The sequence below is a fragment of the Rattus rattus genome, chromosome 15, assembly GCF_011064425.1.
Source record: "Rattus rattus isolate New Zealand chromosome 15, Rrattus_CSIRO_v1, whole genome shotgun sequence".
Taxonomy (NCBI): Eukaryota; Metazoa; Chordata; class Mammalia; order Rodentia; family Muridae; genus Rattus; species Rattus rattus.
The window spans coordinates 3076010-3103152 of NC_046168.1; the positions used below are offsets into that span (position 1 = coordinate 3076010).

General features: G+C 41.3%; 1 protein-coding gene and 1 pseudogene across 1 annotated transcript in view; both read right to left on the reverse strand.

Moving 5' to 3' along the window:
• The window catches only part of Prelid2 (PRELI domain containing 2), an 80465-nt gene that overhangs the window by 20212 nt on the left and 33110 nt on the right, over nucleotides 1-27143 (reverse strand). Inside the window, 1 exon segment of the mRNA XM_032885910.1 lies at nucleotides 19524-19629. Coding sequence (XP_032741801.1) covers nucleotides 19524-19629 — 106 coding nt within the window.
• LOC116884540 lies at nucleotides 5186-6049 on the reverse strand (annotated as a pseudogene).

The window sequence follows — 27143 nt, forward strand, 5'->3', positions numbered from 1 at the left end:
AAATAGAAACAATAAAGAAATCACAAAGGGAAACAACCCTGGAGATCGAAAACCTAGGAAAAAGATCAGGAGTCACAAATGTAAGCATCACCAACAGAATACAAGAGATAAAAGTATCTCAGGTGTAGATGATACCTTAGAAGACATTGACACAACAGTCAAAGAAAATACAGAATGCAAAAAGCTCCTAACTCAGAACATTCAAGAAATCCAGGAAACAATGAAAACAATGAACCTAAAAATAATAGGTATACAAGACAGTGAAGATTCCCAACTGAAAGGGCAAACTAGCATCTTCAACAAAATTATAGAAGAAAACTTCCCTAACCTAAAGAAAGAGATGCCCATTAACATACAAGAAGCCTACAGAACACTAAACAGATGGGACCAGAAAAGAAATAATTAAATACATGAAGTGCACATAACAAAGAAAGAATATTAAAAGCAGTAAGGGAAAAAGGTCAAGTAACATATAAAGAGATACCCATCAAAATTACACCATATTTCTCACCAGAGACTATGAAAGCCAGAAGATCCTAGGCAGATGTCATACAGACCCTAAGAGAACACAAATGCCAGCCCAGGCTACTATATCCAGCAAAATTTTTAATTACCATAGAGGGAGAAACAAAGACATTCCATGACAAAACCAAATTTAAACAATATCTTTCCACCAATCCAGCTTTACAGAGGATACACTCCATGATAACTTGGTCAAGAAAGAAATAAAGAAATGAAAGACATTTAATGAAAATGAAGGTACAACATACCCAAACTCATGGGACACAATGAAAGCAGTACTAAGAGGAAAACTCATAGAACTAAGTGCTTCCATAAACAAATTGGAGAGAGTATACACTAGCAGCTTAACAGCATATCTGAAAGCTTTAGAACAAAAAGAAGCAAATACAACCAAGATGAGCAGATAGATGGCAGGAAATAATCAAACTCGGAGCTGAAATCAATCAAGTAGAAACAAAGAAAACTACACAAAGAATCCACAAAACCAGAGCTGTTGAGAAAAAACAAGATAGGTAATCTCTTAGCCAGACTAACCAGAGTACACAGAGAGAGTATCCAAATTAACAAAAATCAGAAATGAAAAGGGAGACATAAGCAAAACTGAAGAAATTCAAAAATCATCAGATTCTACTACAAAAGCCTATAGCCTATACTCAACAAAACTAGAAAATCTGGATGAAATAGACAATTTTCTAGGCAGATACTAAGGAAGAGATAAACCATCTAAACAGTCCCAATAACCCTAATGGAATAGAAGCAGTCATTAAAAGTCTCCCAACTAAAAAATCCCCAGGATCAGATGGTTTTAGTGCATAATTCTATCCAACCTTCAAAGAAGACCTAATACCAATTCTTCTCAAAGTATTTCATAAAATGGAAACAGAAGGACCACTACTTAATACATTCTATGAAGCCACAGTTACACTAATACATAAGCCACACAAAGACACAATAAAGAAAGAGAACTTCAGACCAATTTCCATCATGAATATTGATGCAAAATACTCAATAAAATTCTTGCAAACCAAATGCAAGAACATATCTGAATGATCATTCACTGGATCAAGGCTTGATCCGAGGGATGCAGAAATGGTTCAATATATGGAAATCCATCGATGTAATCCACTGTATAAACAAACCGCATGATCATCTCATTCAATGCTGAAAAAGCCTTCCACAAAACACAACACCCCTTCATGCTAAAAGTACTAGAGAGAATAGGAATTCAAGGTCCATACCTAAATATAGTAAAAGCAATATACAGCAAGCCAAAAGCCAACATCAAACTAAATGGAGAGAAACTTGAAGCAATCCAACTAAAATCAGGGACTAGACAAGGCTGCTCACTCTCCCCCATCTATTCAATATAGTACTTGAAGTTCTAGCCAGAGCAATTAGGTAACAAAAGGAGATCAAAGGCATACAAATAGAAATGAAGGAAGTCAAGATATCACTATTTGCTGATGATAGGATAGTATACATAAGCGACCCAAAAAAGTCCACAAGAGAACTCCTATAGCTGATAAACTACTCCAGCAAAGTGGATAAATACAAAATTAATGCAAACAAATCAGTAGCCTTCCTCTACTCAAAGGATAAACCGGCTAAGAAAGAAATTAAGGAAATGATACCCTTTACAATCGTCTCAAATAATGTGAAATATATTGATGTGACACTAACCAAGCAAGTGAAAGATCTATATAAAAAGAACTTCAAGTCTCTGAAGAAAGAAATTGAAGAAGAACTCAGAGGATGAAAAGATCTCCCATGCTTATGAATTGGCAGGATTAACATAATAAAATTGGCCATTTTACCTAAAGCAATCTATAGATTCAATGAAATTCCCATCAAAATTCCAACTCAATTCTTCACAGAGATAGAAAGAGCAATTTTCAAATTCATCTACAATTAAAAAAAAAACCCAAGATATCAAAAACCATTCTGAACAAAAAAAGAACTTTTGGGGGAATCACCACACCTGACCTCAAGTTATACTATAGACCAATAGTGGAAAAAAAGAACAAACAAACACATGGTATTGGTACAGAGACAGACAGGTAGATCAGTGGAATAGAATTGAAGTCCCAGAAATGAATCCACACACCTATAGACACTTGATCTTTGACAAAGCAACTAAAGCCATCCATTTTCTACATTTTCAAGGCAACATTTTCAACACATGGTGCTGGTTCAACTGGAGATCAGCATGTAGAAGAATGCAAATCGATCCACTCTTAACTCCTTGTACAAAGCTCAAGTCCAAGTGGATCAAGGAGCTCCACATCAAACCAGATACACTGAAACTAATAGAAGAGACAGTGGGGAAGAGCCTCGAACACATGGACAAAGGGGAAATTTTCCTGAACAGAACACCAATGGGTTATGTTCAAGATCAAGAATCAACAAATGGGGGTTGGGGATTTAGCTCAGTGGTAGAGCGCTTGCCTTGCAAGTGCAAGGCCCTGGGTTCGGTCCCCAGCTCCGGAAAAAAAAAATCAACAAATGGAACCTCACAAAATTGAAAAGCTTCTGTAAGGCAAAGGACACTGTCAATAGGACAAGACAGCAACTATCAGTTGGGAAAAGATCTTCACCGATCCTACATCCCATAGAGGGCTAATATATAATACATACAAAGAACTTAAGAATTTAGACTCCAGAGAAGCAAATAATCCTATTAAAAAAAATGGAGTACTGGGATGCAGAAATGGCTCAGCAGTTAAGAGCACTGACAATTCTTCCAGAGGTCCTGAGCTCAATTCCCAGCAACCACATGATGTCTCATAACCATCTATAATGGGATCCGATGTCCTCTTCTAGTGTGTCTGAAGACAGCTACAATGTATTACATATACGAAATAAATAAGTAAATCTTAAAAAAAAAAAAAAGTGGAGTACTGAGCTAAACAAAGAATTCTCAACTGAGGAATAGCGAATGGCCAAGAAGCACCTAAAGAAATGTTCAACATCCTTAGTCATCAGGGAAATGCAAATCAAAACAACCCTGAGATTCCACCTCACACCAGTCAGAATGGCTAAGATCAAAAATTCAGGTGGCAGCAGATGCTGGCGAGGATGTGGAGAAAGAGGAACACTCCTCCATTGTTGGTGGGATTGCAGACTGGTACAACCATTCTGGAAAACAGTATGGAGGTTCCTCAGAAAATGGGAAATAGTTCTATCTGAGGACCCGGCTATACCACTCCTGAGCATATACCCAAAAGATGCTCCAACATATAACAAGAACACATGCTCCACTATGTCCATAGCAGCCTTATTTATAATAGCCAGAACCTGGAAACAACCCAGATGTCCCTCAACAGAAGAATGGATACAGAAATGGTGCATTTATACAATGGAGTACTACTGTGCTATTAAAAACAATGATTTCATGAAATTCACAAGCAAATGGATGGAACTTGAAAATATCATCCTGAGTGAGGTAACCCTGTCACAAAAGAACACACATAGTATATACTCACTGATAAGTAGATATTAGCCAAAAGAAGCTCGGAATACCCACAATACAACTCACAGACCATATGAACCTCGAGAAGAAAGAAAATCACACCAAAGTATGGATATTACAGTACTACTCAGTAGGGGGAAGAGAATAATCTCTGGGAAGTAGAGGGAGTGAGGGATATGGGAGTGAGAGAGGAGGGGGAGGGAAAAAGGAGGGTCAGTTCAAATATGGGAGGAGAAGAGAAGTACAGAGGTTCAGGAGTTTGAAAGTAGTTGTGTAGCAGAGGGGGAAGGGGAAGTGGGAGTAGCCACTAGAAAGTCCCAGATGCCAGGGACCCATGAGGTTCTCAGAATCCAATAGGGAGGACTTTAGCCAAAATACCCACCAAAGGGGAAATAGAACCTGTAGAGACCGTATCCAGGGGATAGGCATGGCCCCCAGTTGAGGGATGGGGCTACCTCAAAAATATTAATCTAGAATTCTACCTGTCCAAAAAAAAAAAAATGCAGGGACAAAAAGTGGGGCAGAAACTTAAGGAAAGACCATCCAGAGGCTGCCCCACCTAGGGATCCATCCCATCTGCAGACGCCAAACCCAGACACTATCGCTGATGCCAAGAAGCACTTGTTGACAGGCACCTGGTATAGCTGTCCCCTGAGAGGCTCAGCCAGAGCCAGATCAATACAGATGGAGGTGTACACAGCTAAACATTGGACTGAGTGTGTGGACCCCAATAGGAAAGTTAGAGCAAGGACTGATGGAGCTGAAGGGGTTTGCAACCTCATAGGAGGAACAATAATATCAACCAATCAGATCCCACTACCACCACCAACGTTCCCAGGACTAAACCACCAACAAAAGAGTACACATGGAGGACCCATGGCTCCAGCTGGATATGTAGCAGAGGATTGTGTTATCTGGCATCACTGGGAGGAGAGTCCCTTGGTCCTGTGGAGGCTTGATGACCCAGAATAGGAGAAAGCTAGGCCACTGAGGCAGGAGTAGGTAGACTGGTAGGGGAGCACCCTCTTAGAGGTAGGAGATAGGGAAGAGGAGATAGGGAAGATAAGGAGATTGTGGAAGGAAAACTGGGAAGGGGGATAACATTTGAAATGCATATAAATAAAATAAACAATAAAAATAAGAGAGAAAAGATAGGAAGAGAATCAACAGTAAAAGATACTATCTCCCCCTGCTTCAGCAGGCAGGGACTTCCGCAGAAAGCTGCGCCTTAATCTGATTGTCCAAGTCATCAAAGTACGGGTGCTTCAGGGCTACTTTGCCATAAATTTGTTTGGCAGGATCAAAGACTAGCATTTTTTAGGGCAAATCTGAGCTGTTTCATCCAGATCCTTGACATGGACTACAAGGATCCCTGGCTTCCAATTGGGAAATGTGTTCTTTATTTCCAGTCAAACCTGGTTGTTAGAAGTTTCCAGATCTTTAAAAATCCTGAAAAATTGGTCCGTGTCTGAATCGCCGATGAATAGCAGCTTCTCAGTTGGCCATTCTGGAGATATGGTCCCTATGCTCCACTGGTCACACAGAGTGGAGCATGGAACTGATCCCAGCAACATTTCCAAAGATGGATACCACAGTGTCGCCACCTCTGAGTGCACACTCCTATCTGTATTCTGAATGCCATGACAAGGCCAAAATCAGCTAGGCTGATTGCTCCTTTGTCATCAATCAATAGATTGAGTTTTCAAGTCTCTATGAAGTGCTCTTTGGGAATGAAAAACATGATCCCCTGGAGGATTTGGACAGGGAACTCTTAAAGAATAAGGAACCCATGAACTGACCTGGAGGGATTAAATCTAAGTACTTCTTGCAATCCAGGAACAGGAATTCAAAACTTAGATACAACCTGGAGTTCTGCATGAGCACAGTCTGAAGTCTGACTATTTGGATGACCAAGTTCTCCAAATTGCATTACTAGGCACTCTTTCCTCACTTTCAAGACTGATTTTCTCCCTGGTGTCTGGCCTGTAGTTATACACAGCTATACCATACCGTACAAGTACCTTCTCCAAGTTTCTCTGTTTTGATATAGTCTTCCATAGCTACTCAACAGGTTATGGCAGACCCTCTCTGTTCCCATGGCAGCCACACCACAGTTCAGGACCGCACAGACTCGGCGAGCAACTCTGGGAGCTTGGAGGGCAAATGCCTCCAAGTTGGACTTTAACATAAAAACATGACAGTGACCACTTATGGTCACTTCCTGTGTGCCAAGGTATCGGAAGTGCTTCATTACACTTGCCTGTGATTCTCATACTCATGACGTAAATAGCATTATTCAAATGTCACCCAGAGAAAGGCTGGGCTACAAGATTTAAACCCAGGTCATAATGACTCCAAAGACAGGCTCATTATAACCACTAAAAATTGATGGCAGTCCTATAATGGGGAAAATAAGTTTTTGATTTTAACTGTCTTGCGCTTTGCTTTTTAAATAATGACAAAACAACTGATCATTTGCCTTGTCCTGAGTCTTGACCCTTGTTGTTTTACATAACTCATTTACTCTTCCCAAGGACTCTAGGAAGTAGAGTCCTCAAAAGGGAGATGTTAATGGCTTGTCCAAGGTCACACAGCTATTCTGGGCAGGGAATTGTCATGAATGGCTCTACAAAGACTCTAATTTAAAAGAGGAACTAGTTATTTAGTTCATGTACTATTACTTAGAAACAGTCTTTAAAAAGCCTCATAAAAATTATGTAAAAGATTTATAGTCTTTGGGAGAAGAATGTCCTAATTTCTTTGAATTTTAACTATTTCAGACATATGGAAAAGATTAGAGAGTAATAAAAAAAAAGTCAATGTTTTAACAAATTAAGAATCTTTAAAAGTAACAAAAGCTATACCCTACCAAAGGTCACTGACCAGGAAAAATTTTAATTAGACCCTTTAAATTCCACTTATGCTGGGAATCAATACGAAAGAAATTAATTAACTGCAAAGACACCGTTTTCTTTTGCTCAGGAAATTTGGGGTTAAAAATAAAAAACAGTTTAGGGTCACATGTGACAGACAGCTCATGCCTGTAACCTTTTTTTTTTTTTTTCTTTTCTTTTTTTCGGAGCTGGGGACCAAACTCAGGGCCTTGCGCTTGCTAGGCAAGCACTCTACCACTGAGCTAAATCCCCAACCTCTCATGCCTGTAATCTTAGTACTTGGGGAGCTGAAGCAGGAGAGTCACCATGAATTCAAGGTCACCCTGTTCTATATAGTGAATTCCAGGCCACCCTAGGATACGAAGACACTATCTCAAAACAATAACAACGGCAACAAAAATCCAGAAAGAGTAAGGGGAGAAAAAGAAGGAGGAAGCAGACAGGAGAGATGGTTTGAGGCAGGGAGAAAGGGTAGAAATAGAAGGGCAGCTGTTTAAACTGCCTCCAAGGAAGACAGATAGCTAAGGTCTAGCACGAGTCAAAGTGCCAAATACCAGACAGCAAGTAGAATTCAAAACAAACAACTTGAAGGTCACAAAAAGACATACTTCAGCAAACTCACTAAATACAACACTCCTCTGTTCTTGAACAGGAAGACACAGAAGCCTCCTCCAGACACCCTCCAGGTGCTCTGCCCACTGCTGAGGTCTCTCAAAGAGTAGACATGCGTCCAGCACCAAAACATGAACTCCTACCACAGAGTAGAAGTCTACATAAGAAAGAAGTCAACCCTGAGAAGAGGCAAAGGACCCAAAAGTAACAAGTCCACACAACCAGAAACCCAGGAAGCCTTTAATTAGCATTATTTAGACCTACCTCAAATACCACAGAGTAGATGTCTAGATAAGAAATCACACACCCTTCCCCAATCTCAGCTGAGTAGTGGTGGCATACACCTTTAATCCCAGATCTCTGGATCTCTGGAGGCAGGGGCAGGCAGATCTCTGTGAGTTCAAGCCAGTCAGGACTACAGAGCAAGTTTTAGAATGGCCAGGGCTGAAAACAGCAACCCTGTACCAAAAAAAAAAAAAAAAAAAAGGAAGGAAGGCGTGAGAAGGTGGACTACTAGACGGCCAGTAAGAAATGAAGTTACCTTTCAATTGAGTAGCCATTCCTATACTTCTGAATTTAACTCCTGAGCTGAGATTTTTTTTGGTCTTTAGGTCAAATTGAGAGCCTTAATTTAGTGCAAAGAGCCTAGAACCTACCAAGTGTTTTGATCCACAGAAGATCTGTACCTCTGCTGTGGTGTGCTTAGCATTCAGCCCATGTACTGTGCAAACTCTCTTCTTCCCTTTTTCTTCCTTGCTTTTTCCTTCATTATTTCTTCTTCTTCTCCTTCTTCTTCTCCTTCTTCTTCTTCTTCTTCTTCTTCTTCTTCTTCTTCTTCTTCTTCTTCTTCTTCTTCTTCTTCTTCTCCTCCTCCTCCTCCTCCTCCTCCTCCTCCTCCTCCTCCTCCTCCTCCTCCTCCCTTCTTCTTCTTCTTCTTTTGGAGGTGGTGCATCTTGGTTCAGCCTGTTTCAGCTTTAAGTTCTGGGCCTGCCTCATTTTAAATCTAGAAGGTAATGTTTTATGGTGGCCACAATCTGTTTCCATTGTCTTAGTATATTTGAACTTTTGCACAACAGAGTAAGTGCACAGGCTCAGAAAACTAACACACTGATGGAAGATTTGATCGAGGACAGTGGAGAGGACTCAGCTCATGACGTCCTAGTACCGGATTGAGTAGAACAGAAGAGCATTTGAAAATGAGTGACACAGTAAGAGCCAAGATGGCAAGTGTATGACCTCTGCAGTCTGACAACTGTCCACTTCAAGGTCATAGGTACACCTGCTGCTGCTTCAGCTGGGCCATTGTCTTATCTCCTAACCAAGATTCCTGTCTTCACACCAGAAGCTAAGAGAATGGGATTCAAGTTCCAGCATTGTATGCTAGATTCATTTTGACATTTGTAGGAGGAAAGCTGGGAATAACTACAGCCCTTTTCCAGGCTATCACAAGGGTAACTGTAAAACTACAAAGTGCTTGGATCACGGTGTGCAACCACTGATTAACTACTATCATTGTTCTACCTGGTCTCCCTAAAGCTTCAAAACTGTATTTATGGAAGGTACAAATTAAAAATAAGCCATCTTGCTCTATTACTGGGACCAGCATGCCAAAGGCCTACACATATTTATAATATGGCATTTGGCTCATATGAATAGAACTGTATTATAAAATTATAAAATCCCTAATGCATGTTCACTGCCTTTCCTGCTAACTAGTGTTTTATGAGCATGTTTCTCATTTTTAATACTTCAACCTTTAACCATCTACTTTTTAAATGGTTTATCTCTGGTGCTCTTTAATCTAGGCATACTTGAAATTATTTAGTTTTTAATGTAAGTTTAAAGATTAACAATTAGAAAAATGTTTAGAAATAACAAGAAATAGAAGAGAATGAAAAATAGATATAATTTTAGAATTTAAAATTACTTAATTGGGGCTGGAGAGATGGCTCAGCAGGTAAGAGCACTGACTGCCCTTCCACAGGTCCTGAGTTCAATTCCCAGCAACCACATGGTGACTCATAACCATCTGTAATGAGACCTGATGCCCTCTTCTGGTGTGTCTGAAGGCAGCTACAGCATACTTATATACAATAAATAAATCTTTAAAAAAAAAAAAAAAGAGGAGGTAATGCCTATTTTAAAGTAATGACTTAATGCAATCTAATTTTACAGAAAATGATAGTTTAGATTGAAGGACCCTAGGGCTTTCAGCCAGCCTTACACCCACAGACTCGGGTCAAAATTAGGCCAAGTACCAGCTTCCTGCCTCGGGTCAAGGCTAGGGCAAGTTCCATTATCCACCCACAGTTCTCAGGAGGAGCAGAGACATTCTTGAAAAACTACAAAATGAACAGACTGATAGTCACCTGACCCTCTGGTCCCAGATAGAGTTCAAATGATGTCGTATGCTTGCTAGCCAAAAGATTCAAAAGTCAATATGCTTAAGCTAATAAGTTGAAACTGTAATCTTGCTGATGTAACCTGTACCCCTAAAAAGTATAAAAACTGCTTGTAATAGCCATTTGGGGTCGACTTCTACTCACTCGCCACGAGGGGCTGAGTGAGGGCTGACCCCAACATACTGGAAAAATAAACCTCTATGTTTGCATCAAACTCCGTTCTCATGTCTCACTTATGGGATCTCCTGGTAGTTAAGACTCACTTCAAGCCTTACAAGAACAGAGCAAGCAAAATGAACAACATGGTTATCAGAGTTTGGCCAAAACAGGCCTGGGTTTCCTAACTCATGGCCAGGTCAGCACACTCATTGCTGCACCGTGTATTCATGGTCTCTCCTACCATCATACAAACAGTGACGCCACACATATCGGAACCTTGGTAAAACAATTTTAACCTTTCAGACAAGAGCTTAAATTCCCAGATTTCATCTTCCTTCGGAGAGAAAACATTCCAGAATTCCAGCTTGCCGATTTAAGAGATTCCCAAAAGCTATGGTGGTAAGCAAAGTCTATTACAAACAGATGAATTCAAATGAGCCATCCAGGAATTTGGGATTCGTAGACCTTATAGTCAAAAAATATATATATATAGCTCACAGAATACTCATTTTTCTCTGCTGGGATGGCTGTGCTTCAGGAGCCTAAGACTCTAATGGCAACAGAATGAGCAGAGCTGATAGGGAGGGGCAAAGCAATAGCACAGGCCTATCTGGAAATAAATTGTTAAGAAGTAGTCTCCTTTATAGCTAATATCCACTTATAAGTGAGTCCATACCATATGTGTCTTTCTGGCTCTGGGCTACCTCAGTCAAGATGATAGTCTCAAGTTCCATTCATTTGCCTGCATGACTCATGATGTCTTTGTTTTTAATAGCTAAATAGTAGTCTAATTCTGTAGATTTTCTTTATCCATTCTTCTTTATCCATTCTTCAGTTGAGGGATGTCTAGGCTATTTCCACTTTCTGGATTTTACAAATAAAGCTGCTATGAACATAGTAGAGTAAGTGTCCTTGTGGTACAGTGGAGCATATTTTGGGTATTTTCCCAGGAGTGGTATAGCTAGGTCTTGAGGTACAACTATTCCCAATGTTCTGAGAAACCACCAAATTGATTTCCAAGGTGGTTGTATGAGTTCGTATTCACATCAGCAATGGAGGAGTGTGCCCCTTGCTCCACATCCTCATCAGCATGTACAATCACTTGAATTTTTGATCTTAGCCAAGGAGCATGTAGGGGCTACACATTTGTAGCAAATATGCAGCTTGGTCTTCATGTGAGTCCCTAACAAGTGGAGTGGGGGTTCTCTTGGTCTCTGTCCCCTGTCATTGGATCCCTTTCCTCCTACCTGGATTGCCTTGTTGGGCCTCAGTAGGGGAGGATGTGCCCAGTCCTGCTGTTACTTGATGCCCCAGTGTAGAGTGATACCCAAGAGGAGCTTCCCTTCTCTGAGGAGGAGAGGACAATGGAAGGAAATTTGTAAGAGTAAATCTGGAATAGGGGAAGGGAGAGGGACTATGATCAAAATAAAATAAAATAAATATATAAAAAGGTAAAAATAAAAAAAAGAAGTAGCCATCTCATGGCATCAAAAAGAAGTAGTCATCTCATAGCATCAAATGAATTAATACACCTGTATCTCCTGAATTGGTCTATTTGAGCTCTCAAGAGGTGGGTTAAAGAGCATTATCAGCCTTTAACCCCAGCATTCAGGAGGCAGAGACAGATGGATCTCTAGTCTACACAGTAAATTCTAGGATAGCCCAGGCTACACAGAAAATGTCTCTTCTCGTGCCAGTAAGTTTTATTTATGTTGTGGAATGATACTTCTTCTTGCTCTATTCTTCTCTCTTGGGGACACTGACTTTGAAATGTCCATCTTTTATTAAGTCTATACATGGGACACAAAGTTGTCAGTTAAGGAACTCATCATTCACAGAGCAGCCATATCAACATCACACAACAGAAAAGGCCCAGACGGGAACTGAGGCCAAATGATGTGCCAATGGCAGAATCAGTAACTGTTATCATTTCCAGAGCAGATAATTGGAGGCTCAGACGGAGCTGGTAATTTTGTGTCTGCTTCGCAATTCAATGAGCTAAAAATAATCAGCCCTTTGACAGTCCTATGATGTCCACGTTCATTCAACTCACAAGAAAACTAGGGATGGCCAGAACAGAATTGGTAAAGAGGCTGCAAACTGGCAGAATTATTTTAGACAGGAACTTGCTAATAATACATATAGAAAGTCTTAACCCAAGAAGTAATCAGATGTGTACAGAAGTATTTACACTTAGGGATTTGACCCAATACTATTTCCAGTAATGGAAAAAATAGAAATTGATAACAAAAGCTGTTACTCAAAGAGGACACTGTACAAACTGTCAAACTTCTGAAGACTGCACTGTCTAGTTACCTGGGCACACCCATAAGCCATGCTTGGGAGGCAATGGCAGGAGATTTAAAGTTCAACACCGGCATGAGCTAAGGAAAGAGGTTAAGGCAACTTAGGCTATTTGTAAAAACGTATCTAACAAAATCAAAGAACAACAACAACAAAGGAAATATGTAATGACAAAAAAAAGTTAAAATATGTCCGTAAGTGAAAACACTAGGCTGAATAATTCCAACTTTTTAAAAAATAAAAGCCATTAATCTAGACACCTGCAAAAACACAGAGATACATAGAAAAAGCTATATCAACATGCAAAGAGGATACATTATTATAATTATAATTTATACTTCCTTGTACTTGAATCAAATATTAATAATTTTTAAAAATGATAAAAACACAAAAAGGGAACAACCCAAACGTCTCTGTTACCATTGTATATCTAAAATATTATCCAAGGCTGGAGACATATGTCACTGAAAGAGTGCTTGTATACTGAGCATGTGCAAGGCAATAAATTTGATCTCCAACAGCCTACTCTCTCTCTCTCTCTCTCTCTCTCTCTCTCTCTCTCTCTCTCTCACACACACACACACACACACACACACACACACACACACACACACACGGAAGAAGAGATGTAGGGAAGTAGGGAAGCAAGGAACTCCTGAGTAATCAAGTAGTGTTTGATTTGGCACAGCCATAACAAAGACTCCAGATCCACAGGAATGGCAAAGTCTTCCTTGGGTGAGGCTCAAAGGGACAGAAGAGTCGTCCTTGGATCCCAGTGCTAATGCTACAATGTGTGCAGAAAATGTCCCCTACAGCAGTCTCCTCCTGGATGTTTGTGACCTGGAGACAGCTCCCCTACAGAAACTGCTCCTACAGAGATTAACTAGATCCTCCTCCTGTTCAGCTGCATATAATAAATAACCCTCCCTCTGCATTTATCTGTATGTGATAATAGCGCCTCCCTCCCTGTTCAACTGTATATAATAGATACTCTGAGTCCCAAGGTGCTGTGATTTCTCCATCAGATCCTAGCTTTTCTGTACCCACATGTAAGTTGTTTCTTCATTCCCTTGTTGCTCCTTGTCATGGTTCTTGGACCCAAGCCAATAATGAAGCAAAAGGGAGAAGCAATAGCACCTACAACCAAGCTCAATTAACTGTCAAGACATTTCCAAAGGCAACTGAAATCTCATCTTGGTGGGCTACTGTGGCCCACACTTGTAACCTGAACTTGGAAGCTAAGTCAAGAAGATCCTGAATTTTAGGCCAACTAGGCTATATAGCAAGTTCCAGGCCAGCCAAGGATACTACAATAGAGAGATTTTTGTCGCAACAAAATAACAACCAAAATCATTCTAAAGTAAGTACTTAAGAAGCTGTTTATAGGGCTGGCACTGTAACTCACTTGGTAAAGTAATTGTCTTGTCAGCATGAGGACCAGAGGTCAATCTCAGAATAGAAGTAGGCCAGGCATGGAGGTATATACTTGTAATCCCAGTGCCAGGGAGGCACGGACAGGTGGACAGCCCTGCCATTCACTAGTTTGCCAGTCTTCCCAGAGAGCCCCAGGTCCCAGCAACAGGTGCTGTGTCAGAAAACAAAGTGAATGGCATCTTAGGTGTAATGCAAGAGGTTGTCCTCTGTCTTCTACACTTATGCATACACATGTGCATGTGTTATCTTCCTACACACACACTCTCACACACAAACACGCATTCTCTCTCTCTCTCTCTCTCTCTCTCTCTCTCTCTCTCTCTCTCTCTGTGTGTGTGTGTGTGTGTTTTATTTACATATAAATCCACTTTTTATCAGAAAACACCTTTTAATACAAGTAATTACTGAAGTTTAATATGTGCCAAGCATGCTTACAGGCTTATGAAATCCTTTCCAATCTCTGTGGAATAAAACTATGAACGCCCATTCTACAGAGGAAAAGCTGGGGTCTGGATTGTAACGTGATATCTAGATTAGGAGACCAGTGGCCGACGAATCTTTCTCTTAAGCTTCACATTCAGTCGCTACACTGAGCACCTGCCCAGAATTCCACCTCATTCCAAAAAGCCTCTGAGAAGCAGGCACACTCTTTAGCTCAGGGGTTGATACTTGAATCTGGCTGTCATGGTGTCTATGATTTGCTCCAAAGCACTTGAGTATACACACTGTAATAATATAGCATGTATACATTATGTGCTGTCATATGCCAGGCACATCCAGTGCCCTCGGGGCCTTCACGCTCCAGTGGTCATAGTGACTACTCTAGTCAGCACCTTCACTTAAGAAATTTCTATTATCATTATCCTTGAAAGAACATTAGCCCAAGGAATGTGAACTGAGTTTTCACTGGTGAAATTGGTGTCTCAATAACTACCATAGTGAACATTAGAGATAGACTCTCATTAATGCCATGAATGAGACTTGAGATATAGGGATCAGGTCAAAATTCTAGACTTGAGATATAGGAATCAGCTCAAAATTCTCAAGATTTTCCCATTCTCACCTGATCATGGAGGCTATATCTCAATTAAAACCATTCAGGATCAGATAGTCCTATACCAAACCACTGGTTCAGAAGACTGTTTGACTCTACTTCCTTCTCCTTATTATGAGTCTGTGACACCACAAACTGAGGATCTGTGTGTATATTCTATTACACCTCTAATTTTCATTCAGACAAGACATTTTTGCTTCCAAAGCCCAACTCTTCCCTCTTGTTAGCACCACCCCAATGAGAAAGGGCATTTTGCACCACAGTGAACAAGATCCTGGGAAGCTTTGCTTCCATCTTTGCAAGTCAACAGAAGTCACCTCCAGCCACACACACCCTGCCCCGCCCCCACTTCCAAATAAGAGGCAAATCTACATCATCGCTTTTTGGTAAGCTGCTCCCATTTGGTTTCTCTGGGGGCCGAAATTCACTTTTCACTTCTCCGTGGAGACTTGGAAGATAATACATGGTAACAATCTTGTCATAAGAGTGTTCTTTTTTTAGCCAGTTTGTCTCTGTGGTTAGGGACAGCTACGAATGCCTCGGAATGCAGAGTTCTCATTATACAATCACATAGACGTGCTCTTTCTTTAAGTTTGTGAAATATATTTTTCAATGTGTGATAAAATAATTTGTTATTTGCAGCCACTCTTGTAGAAGGCCCCATTATTTGTGCCACGGGTATTCTAATCACGCTGATCAGAAGGCTGGAGCAGAGACGGCATGCAACAGTGTGTGAAATATTTGTTACAGAAACAACCGTGGGCAAGTCAGACCATTCAAAATGACGTTCAAGGTCTGACTTGGACATGCTATGTCTAAAAAGCCTGGACATGTCAGTTTAGGGTGTGTGGTCATTAGTTTGTTTTTTTGTTTTTTGTTTTTTAATTCCCTTTTTAGGATGGATAGTATAATTCCCTCCTATCAAAGAAAATTTGATGTAATACATGTGGTGCAAAAGGGCATTTGAAAATCCCTGGCTAAGCTGTGTGAGGTGGCACATATATTTAATCCCAGCACTCAGAAGGCAGAGGCAGGCAAATTTCTGTGAGTTCGAGGCCAGCCTGGTCTGCAGAGTGGATCTGATCTTTTTTCTGGTGGTGTTTTTCAAAGCCACTCTATTGGCTATTTATTGCGACTAACAAACTACCCCAACTTTGCAGATTAAAACAACATGTGCCTCCTACCTCTCAGGTTCTGTGGGCCATGTCCACACGCGTTGGGAGAGGGACACACCATAAGAAGAGAGCATGACAGAATCATGTGACTGTCAGGCTTTTCACCCTTCAAATCAAAGAACGGCAGGAGAGATGGCTCAGTGGTAAGAGCACTGACTGCTCTTCCAGAGGTCCTGAGTTCAAATCCCAGCAACCACATGGCAGCTGTAATAGGATCTGATGCACATTTCTGGTGTGTGTGAAGACAGCTACAGTGTACTCATAAAATAAATAAACAAATCTTAAAAAAATAAAAAACAAGGAGAACATGTGTTTATGCGTGACCTGTGTGCCTCTCTAGGAATGTGTAAAAATCCCTCTTTGGCAGAAAAACAAACTTGGGCAAAAGGACTCCTGCTGGGTCACAAAAGCAATGGGAGGGTGCCCAGCCGCCACCTGTGTACAGGCACTCCCACTGCAGGAGCAAACCTGGAGCTTGGCACTCTACGAAAATCAATAACTCTGGTAACCACTCCACCTAACCCAAGAGGAGAGCAGCTTCTGACTGGTGTGTGAAGTCCAGCGTGTTTGCCAGAAAGTTACAAATTACAAACTGCACTAGAAAGTGAAGGGAAAGGAGAAAAATACAATTGAATAAGCCCGCAGAGACTCAGACACACAAGTGACCTCAGCACACAGCCCCACATCAGCCGCTCGCAAACACAGAAAGTCTGAGCATTTAGTTTTGCTTTCTCTAGGGGAAAAGAATAGCTCTCAGCTCCTGCCATTACCTCTGCTAAACAGCTTCAAGGACAAAGCTCAAGAGGGAAAGTACAGTCACCTAAGCCGCTGGCACAGGCACGCGGGCAGAACCCAGTTATGCAGGTACAGCTCTGAGGTGTGCCAGAAGGCAGGCTGGCCCTCAAAACCTCAGCACGTGGACAAGATAAAAGACACTTAAGCACGGTTGTCTCCTAAAACCAAAAAGCTAATTAAACTTAGCCTCTTCAGAAGGCAACATTAGAAAAGCTGGTGGGGTTGGATATATTCTCTTCTGAACATAATAAAAAAAATAAAGGGTTCCTCTGGTTGGTAAAGGGTTGGTGGCTTGGTAAGGTTGGTTTTGTTCCCGTGAATATTCAAAAGAATCGCTAACAAGGCACCTTGCTGTGTACTCCTCTCCCCATTCATTTCCACCTGCACAAACCAGGCGCTGTCCAAAGTATCAAAAGTTATGGAGGAAACAGGATCAAGATTAATAAAGTTGTGGCTGAAGAAACGATTAAGTGGATAACAACATTTTCTGTGCAAACGTGAGGACCTGGGTTCATGTACCAGTACCCACCACATAAAAAGCTGGACACACACACACACACACACACACACACACACACACACACAATAGGTGGGTGGAAGACAGGTGGATGGCTGGGGCTTACTGACCACCAGACTAGCTTCAGGTTCAGTGAGAGACAGAGTAAGACACCTACATCCTCTTCTGGCACATGGTGTACAGGGGTGGGGGTGGGGGATGGGGGGTGAGAGAGGGAGAGAAATCTTTCTTGCTCTCTCTCCCATTAGGGTACAGGGTACAGAGTCTACTGTGAGAACATGCTAGAAACAAAAATGCTTAGGGAATATTTTTTCTGAGAAGAGAGCTCAGTCCTGATCCCCATGGTCATGGCAGAGAAGAAGGTCAAATTCTGTAGCTGTCACTCTACCTCCTAATAAGTTTGGTGTGCTTACAAACAAGGCCCTCTGTTTCCAGAAACATTAGAAAAAGAAGAAATAAATGGACAGTTATTTTGCTGGCAGAAAGAAATGAAAAGGAAAGAGAGAAGGAAGAAAGGAAGGAATAAACAAATGAATAAACAAAGATGATAGACACATAGATACATAGACATAGATGATAGATACATAGAGACAGAGATCCATATAGATAGATGGATGGATGAATAGAGAGGAGATAGATGGATAGATAGATAGATAGATAGATAGATAGATAGATAGATAGATAGATAGACAGACAGACAGATAGATACATGCAGGCGGTCTTTCTATTGGCTAGAACTCTATTCAACATAACACCTGGACAGTGAAGACCCACATTCCCTCTAAACATAGAGAGCCAGGCTGCAGGAAAAGTAACCATGAAGCACACAACCATCTCTACAGACAGGGGTAGACTGGAATCCTACAAACATATTCATATAAGCTCCCGCCTCAGGGAAGTCCTTCCTGAAGCCAACAGCCAGTTTCAGCACCCTTGTACCATTTCAGTGACCAAACTAACATGTGTTTTGTCACTTGCAACCAAAGAATCCTAACATATACAAGAAGCATAGGCATAACACAAGTCTGCCCCAGAGCAGGCATCTGTGTAAAGTTAATTGTCCTGAGATGGTAAGGTCATTACCACATCTGCCTGGGGCTTTGGATGGGAGTGAACACACCAATGAAACATGGGATGTGAGTCTACAGCCTAAATTTTACTACTCCTGTGACAGAATAAATCCATTTACCCATAGTTTACACAGTTCCTAGCACAATGCAGGTACTCTCTCCTGTAAGAAGAAGACAGGTGAGATGGAAGGACTGTATGGGGCATCCTTATTTAATCATCTTTCACAAATAAAATGGGGATCAAGATATGATTAACAAGTATTACCAGGCTCAGACTGAAGACAGGTAAAATACAGTCACTGGGCTGAATGGGACACGTATTTATCTCAAGTGCAGCAGTCATAAATGCATACAGCCCCCCATTCTGTTCTCATACAAACTACCAGAAAGGATTTTTTTTACAGATGTCTGTGTGCAGCCAATTTAATAATAAGAAGCCTCAACTCAACTTTTAAATATTATCTTTCCCAAAAGGGATCCCTTCTTTTTGATGAATAGACTTATGTGCAAAACAATTATACTTAATTATTATTATGGCTTTTCTAATATGGGATTTAATAGATGAACAAGGAGTCAACTTGTTCAGCGACACAGTGATAAAATTAATTTTCTCGCCAGGGGCATTATTTTGCGGCAGCAGTTTTGCAGATGGGAGGATAGCAGTGTTATTTTTCCTTTCTTTCCTTTTTTTCTTTCTTTCTTTTTTAATAAATGCACATATTGTAGACTAGCAGAAAACAAACCCAATAATGTTTCAGTGAGTAAAAGTGACATCCGACCTTCTAGGGTTTCAGCTACTCCCTTCCAGCCTGGGCTAAACCAATCTAGATCCATGGCAGAAACCCCTCAACTAGGCCAAGAACGCATTACCAAGCTCAGTATCCCTGTGCAGTGCTTCTTAGAACACGTTCAGACTGGTTCAGCCTAGGTTCAAAGGAGAAGGGTAAACTCCTGACTCAATTATTAAGAGAAATTCTGGGGATATGTTTATTCATTAACTCCCTATTTTTATCATATCTGTCCACGACCTTCTTCTACGATGTCCTAGTCAATACCCAACTGAAACCTCCATGTTTTCTTAAAACTAATGTTAGCTCAAAGTAGAAACAAGCTTACCTTTTGGGCTCCTTGTCTTAAGAATGTACTAGCAAAAGTTTCCAAAATGCAGTTGAGAAATCCAGCCCCTGTGATTGAAATTCTGCCTGTTTGAACGAACTCTGTCCTGCAAAAAAAAAAAAAAAAGACATAAAATTCATCTCCATGAATTTTCATCTGTATAAAATATGCATATGCATAAAGTAAACTAAAGCAAGCTTTGAGCACAGAAGGGAGACTAGTTAGGAAGAGTCAACTAGCGTGGCAGAAGGAAAAGGAAAGATGATGGACATAAATACAACACAACACAGTTTTTCCATGGAATTGTCGAAAAACTCATCTTTCATGTCACTTTGCATTTGGATATGTAAATTATAAGCACCTTCGGCAGCATAATTACCATTTATAATCAACACAAAATAATATTCATAATAATAGAGTAATTGCTTGTTACAACAAAATATTCTATTTAAGGTTGACCTAACTATATACAGTTTATTCAGTATAAAAAAAAATCATTTGAATTAGAGAATATTTGTTTCACCAGGCAAAATGCCTCTTCAAGAAGCTACCACAACCATTTTTGCTCAAATGGATGCAGTGCTTTCCAAACACTAAATTCTCATGCCCACAGATTAGTGCTGCTCTCATCTTGTAATGAAGAAACTGCTTTTTGCAGCAGATGAATGCCATTTGCAAAGAACCTCAACTGGCCATAGTGCAGTGATCCAGTATCTCTGGAGTTCCCATCTATAACATCTCTAATAGGCCCCTGAAACACCCAAGAAATATTATCAGAGCCAGAGAACAGGGAGGACTGATGTCTTCTAGATATGAGGAAGATGTCTCACCCATGGACCCTCAATAGCTAGAGCTGCCTGCACAAGACCTGTGCAAGACCATGCCTGTCAACATTCTGGCATGGATCAACATGGGCTCACAAGGTCACCCCTAGTTGACCAACTAGAGGCAATCCAGTTTCTGAGAATACTCAAGTTTTCTTCACAGACAAGCTCCTAATAGGTTGGCCATGCCTAAGTGGTCAGCCACACACACGCATATGCATACAGGTAATGTGGATTGGACTGTGTTGGGGAGGGAAGGGTGTAGATAGGATTACAATGCTTTGGATTCATGCATAAAATTCAAAATAAAAACAGTTTAAAAAGAAATGATCACTTTGGAGGAAGGGTGCTGTTTTTCCCAAGATAGACTCTCACTACATAGCTCTGACAGCCCTGGAACTTGGCCTTGAACTCAAAGAAATCCTCCCGCCTCCTCCTGTCATGTGCTAGAACTAAAGCAGTGCGCCAGCATGCGCGGCTGAAACTATCACTCAGCTTGCAGTTGAGGGGATGTATACGTTCTGTGAACATAACATCTAATACATTTATTTTCATAGCAATCAGGACCAAGAGTCCCTTTCACTATGTGACTATCATAAACTTTCTCCGTGACAATGAATGTAGTTAAAAGAGAAATGCCTCTTAAAAATTGAATCTGAGACCAGTTTCTGCTTCCTGACTTTGAATAAAATACCTACTTTCTATAATCAATTTTCTCATATGTAATCATATGTAATCATATGTAATCACATGTAATAATACGTAAATGGGATTCCGGCATTGCCCACTTACAACTGTGGTAACAAAGGAGTTTATGCATATAACCGGGATATGAAGAACGGCGGACATGTGCTGAGCGTTTGCTAAATGCTAGCTAGCAACAGTTGATAAAGAGAGACAGATGAGCACAGAGACTGCAAAGCCAGAAGTCTGCAATAGGTACTGGGTCTCTGACAAGGGCTAGAGGCGACAGGGAGCAGATATGTTAGTATATCTATCATTTTAATTACCAAAGTTCTACCAATAGTCATTGTCCCCAGCTCATAAAACAGAGATTTGGATTACATTTGGGAATGATATGATGGCCAAACTGGAAGCCTCCAGTTCTCATCGTCCCATGAAAACAATGATTTAACAAAAATATACAAACAAAATTACCTTTGAGAGACCTCCTGAATCCAATTAGGAGGTGGAGTATACCCAGTGAGGGTAGAACCAAGAATAGTCAAGCCAAAGCAGCAGAAATGTGGGCTGCTATCACTTACTGTAGGATCAACCTTTCTACCAAAAGAAAAACCTGTAACAAAATGCCTGAGGCAAGCAAATGCAGGAAGGAGAGGGTTATACTGTTTGTTGATGCTGGGACCCAGTGTCATGTAACCAAGGCTGCCCTCAAAGTCTGTGTGGTAGGGATTAGCCTTGACATTCTGACATCCTGTCCCCAGCTCCCAAGTGCTAAGTTATATGCACATAGCACCATGCTGGGTAGGGAGGAGAGGTGTTTCAGGTCCTGGTTCATCAGACGATCCATCATGGTGGGGAGAGACTGACTACCTGGCCAGCTCTGGTCCATGCCATTGGGAGGCTACTTGCCTTCATCTCAGTGGATTCACAAACCAGGAAAACAAACAAACAAACAAACAAACAAGGCACTTGGCTAGCTTCTTCTTTTCCCTTTTTTTTCCAGCTCAGGACTTCAGTGCAGGGGTTAATGCCACCCACATCCAGTGCAGATTTTCTCCAGTTTAGCTTAATCCAGAATGGAGACGCTCTTACAAACCTGGCCTAACTCATTTGTTGAAACTACTGACTTCACAGTTACTATGTGCTCTATATTACATATTGCATATAATCACACACACATAAAAATATCGCAGAGCTATGGAAAGGACTCAGCAGATAAGAGTGCTTCCTGGCAAGCATGCGGAGTGAAGTTCAAATTCCCACACTAAAAAGCTATGTGTAACAACCTGCTTGTAACCCTACCAGCTATGGCAGGAGGACACAGGATCGGTGGACGTGAAGATAACCAATCTAGTTCCTGATTCAGTGAGAGGTCCTGCCTCAAAGAAATCAAGCAGGACACCCAGTGTCTTCCTCTGGCCTCTACACATACAGAGAGATGGCCATACTCTCAGACACACACATACACCATGACATACATACCACAAAAAAACAATGGCTGTGAATCTGTTTTAAAATGCCAGTGGTACTAAGAAACATTTTCAGTTAAGACACCCGGTAACTTTGGCTCGCCCTTCACTTCAAGACATCCTAAGTCGCCACTTGCTTTTCCTTTCCCATACCATACAGAGAACTAGAAACTCTTCCAGGACCTCACTGTTTTAATAGGAAATAAAAAGGGGCAAGTGGGAGTGTCAGCCTCAGCCAATGGAGGCAAAGCTTTCCAAGACAGAAAACCTATAAGGGCCCAATCAAAAACCTGGAGCCTCAGACAATACAGAGGAGCCACACCCCTAGGTTGATTTCTATGCTGTAATAAAAACTATTACCAAAATGCAGCTTGGGAAGGAAAGGATATGTTTGGCTTAGACTTCCACATCACAGTTCATCACTGAGGAAGTCAGGACTCAACCTGGAGGCGGGAACCTGAAGCTGAGACCATGGAGGAATGTTGCTTGCTGGCTTGCTCAGCTTTCTATTTTATAGCAACCAGGACAGACAGTCCAAGGGAGCCACCACTGTCGGTGGTTGAGCCCTCCCACATCAATCATTGCTCAGGAAGGTGCTTCACATACCTGCTTACCGTCTAGTCTGATGGAGGCTTGTCCTCAAGTGTGGCTCCCTCCCAGATGGCTCTACCTTGTGTCAAGGTAACAAAACAAAACAAAACAAAACAAACCCCTAACACACACACACACACACACACACACACACACACACACACACACACACAGTATGAAAGTGCCCATACCTGGCACAGGCCTCATCAATCCTGTGAGAATCTCTGGAATTACATGGTATGCAGGCTTCTGAGTCAGATGTTATCCCAGGGAAAGAGGCTTCCCTGCAGAGTAACTGACACAGATTAACAGCTGTCGGAATGCAGTGACCTTTGCTGCCACCACTGACGTCTGTAGACAATTCCTTAGGCCCCATTTGCAGAGCAATTCTTACACTCCATGAGTGCCACGCGCTTGTTAAATGAACTAGCTAAAAATCTTTGCAAGCAGACTACTCAGTACAGAACGTGTTTTCTCAATTCTCCTAACTTGTTTATATCTTACAGGAGAAAGGACCCAAGTCTCCTATATCTATGTTCCTATGTATATATACACATGCATCAAATATACACATATATACATATGTATGTATACATGCACGCAGACACACACACAAAAAAAATATTCTGAGAAACACTAAACTCAACAAGACATGGTTTTAGTCAATATAGGTAAGATGACCTTATCTTTTCTATCCTTTCTCCCAGTGCTAAGTATTCAGGACCTTATGTAAGACAAGTTCTCCATCCCTTACAATCAGCCCCAGCCCATAAACTCTTCCTTGGATCTAACAGCAGCGCCTACATTTAGATCAAGATCACGGCAAAAACCTACACTTTAGGCCTCCAACCTACACTTCAGGCATCCTCCCTCCCTCCCTCTTACCTCCTAGTTTGCTCTTCTTGCTCACTCACACACACACACACACACACACACACACACACACACACACACACACACACACACACCACAGAGTTATCCCACCCAATCAGACACACGCCCCTCTGCCTAAGCAGCTTCTTAGACTTAAGCTCCCTTAAAGTGCTTTGTTCATGTAAAACTACATTCTCGTGACACTAATCTCTCCTGTCTTTATTCTGGATTAGCCAGTGTAGACTTTTACAGTGATTTTAATATTTAAAAATGAGAAACTGGAGAGGCTTCTGCTCTTCAGGAGATGAACTCTTCAGTCCTCGAGCAAGTGTAGGTGAGGGATTAATCAAAGTCTCTCTTAGATCATATTCTAACCAGTATTTCTTTCTGCCAGTTTGAGAAGTGAATTCTCAGAAAAGCATGCTCAAGGTTTGCCCACATGCCAGAGAGTAGCAGGCAGTAAAGGGGGGTCACGTCCTTGCCATCCACAAGACAGGAGTTCACTCTACTATATTTTAAGACGGCCAGAGAAGAAAATACTACATTTTCTCAATAACTCAAAGCACCAGAGCATTTTCTCCTTGTGACACAAGACCATCCCAGATGCCTCTTGTCAGGACGAGCTTCTGTTTAAATGACTCTGAGAAGCACAGCTCGGGGCTGGAGAGACGGCTCAGCGGTTAAGAGCACTGACTGCTCTTCCAGGGGTCCTGTGTTCAATTCCCAGCAACCACATGGTGGCTCACAACCATCTGTAATGGATTCGATGTCCTCTTCTGGTTAGTTTGAAAACAGATACAGTATACTCATATAAATGAAATATATAAATCTTCAAAAAAAGAAAAGCACAACTGGTTATGCAGCATAGTTTAATGTCAGATGTTTTCTTCTGGTTTGTGTTCATTGAGAAATGGGAAAGAATTAGGGCCAAGGAGATAGCTCAATGGGTAAACAGCTAAACAAGTGGAAGGACCTGAGCTCAGATCCCCAGCACCCATGGAAAGCTGATGCAGTAGATCATGTCTGCAATCCTAAAGCATTTATGGTGAGATGGGAAGGGAAGATAGGAGAATCCAGGAAACTTCCAAAAGTTCACAAACCAACTTCCTCGGTATAGGAAGTGGCAAACAGGAGATTCTTTCCCAACACACACACACACACACACACACACACACACACACACACACACACACACATTTTAAAAGAAAACAAAAAAGGGAGGGAGCTGGAGAGATGGCTCAGTTGTTAAGAGCACTGGCTGCTTTTCCAGTGAACCTGGGTTCGATTCCTAGCACCTACAGGACAGCTCACAACCATATGTAACTCCAGTTCCAGACCTTGCAATGCTCTCTCCTGACTTTCACAGGCAATGCATGTACATGGTGCACAGACAACATGCAAGCGAAATACCTGTACCCAATAAATATTTTAAAAGAAAAAATAAAACAGGATAGATAGACTAAGATGTCATGTTAACAAAATCCATGAGCATTAGAATTAGAGCTGTTACATATTTATTATACTCTCCTATGGTTTATAAATCTTATGTACTGGATATGTATTACTTTGGCAATCATATAAAATGAGTAGTAAAGCCTTGACTACCATTTCTATAAAGTAAAACATTTTGAGGGGTTGGGGATTTGGCTCAGTGGTAGAGCGCTTGCCTAGGAAGCGCAAGGCCCTGGGTTCGGTCCCCAGCTCCGAAAAAAAGAATTAAAAAAAAAAAAAACATTTTGAATATGTTCTGTGCAGCCAAGAACCATTTTCAGCAAAAGTGCAGCTAGCATGGGCTAGCCCATCATTTAGTCTACACTCTGAAAGGTTGGTTCTTCCCCTCTAGCCTGCACATGACGTGGCTGGTGTTTATAACAAGAAGCACACATGGTGATTCAGGTTTTCCACCTTCTGCCTTCCTCTCTTTTACGCCTACAGACAAGACTGCATCACACTCACTTTACACACGTTTTCCACCCTCTCGGTCACACTCAAAACTCTCCATGGTCATCATACATTAGACTGCACGTTCCCAGAGGCTGCCATACTTTGAAAATTAGTTTCTCTATATAAATATGAAGAAACTGTAATAAATAGATGTTGAAAAACTTACCCAAAGGCTGAAGCGTTGATCCTGTTCAGATCCATCACACATAACCTCAAAGCCTTCTCCTTTCTCTGCCCCTCCTTACCGACAGTTGGGAGATCAGCAGCCACAAGTGTTACAGTTTCAGGCATCTCGTCAGTCACTGATTATATTCAGTTTATTTCCACTGACCCTCAGGAGGTCACGCCTTTCTGCCCTCTTTACTGCTACTGCCTGACATTCTCGCAGTGCCTTCTCTTTTTACTTTCAAGTCAGCAACCTCCCCTTAGGGTCATCGTATCTAGAATGCAGTTCCTCTACTTTACCCTGCTCAAAACTCAGCTGTCACATCCCTGCCCACTTACTGAGGTGGGGCAGATAAAGCCTGAATGCTCAGACACTAACTTACACTTACCAGACACCTCTTTGTTGCACATATCTGGAGGATGCCCAGTTTCATCTCCTGCATAACGTTCCACTTGCTGTAAACAAGCCACATTACTTATCCACGTTTTTAGCACTAAGAGGTAGCATGGTCTGACTAGTATGTATTATCAACAGTGCTGTTGTGAATATATATACTGCAATTCTAAGTGTGTGTGTCCATATGTCACTGTAGCGTCTAGCAGTCAAATGGCTTACTAAAGAAGTCCAAAAAATGTTCTAAGTAGAAGTACCTCTTTTTTCCTCCATTACAACATCAATTTCAATCATAATAACTAGTATGTAGTAAGAAATCACTAAATGTACTAGGAAGGAGGGGGGGCAGGAAGAAGAGTGGAAAGAGATGTGCTTGCAGATTATTTTGTCAAGGAAATTATTCCTTATTATGCAGCTGCTAAGGTCAGTAGGGGGCAGTCTTCACCAGCTGAGGGACCAGCCGACAGCAACACAGCAACACCTGTCAGTGAATCTGGCTGACTTAGACAGTGCCAGGAACCAGTTATTTTTGTCCTACACAGGCAATTCAACATACAGAACACCAGAACCACGAAAAAGAGCACATATTCCAAGCCTAGGAGCTCTGAAAATTAACAGTAGTTTAAACAACCAAGGCTCCTTTTTTGACTGTTTTTCCTTCTAAATTTGGGGAAAT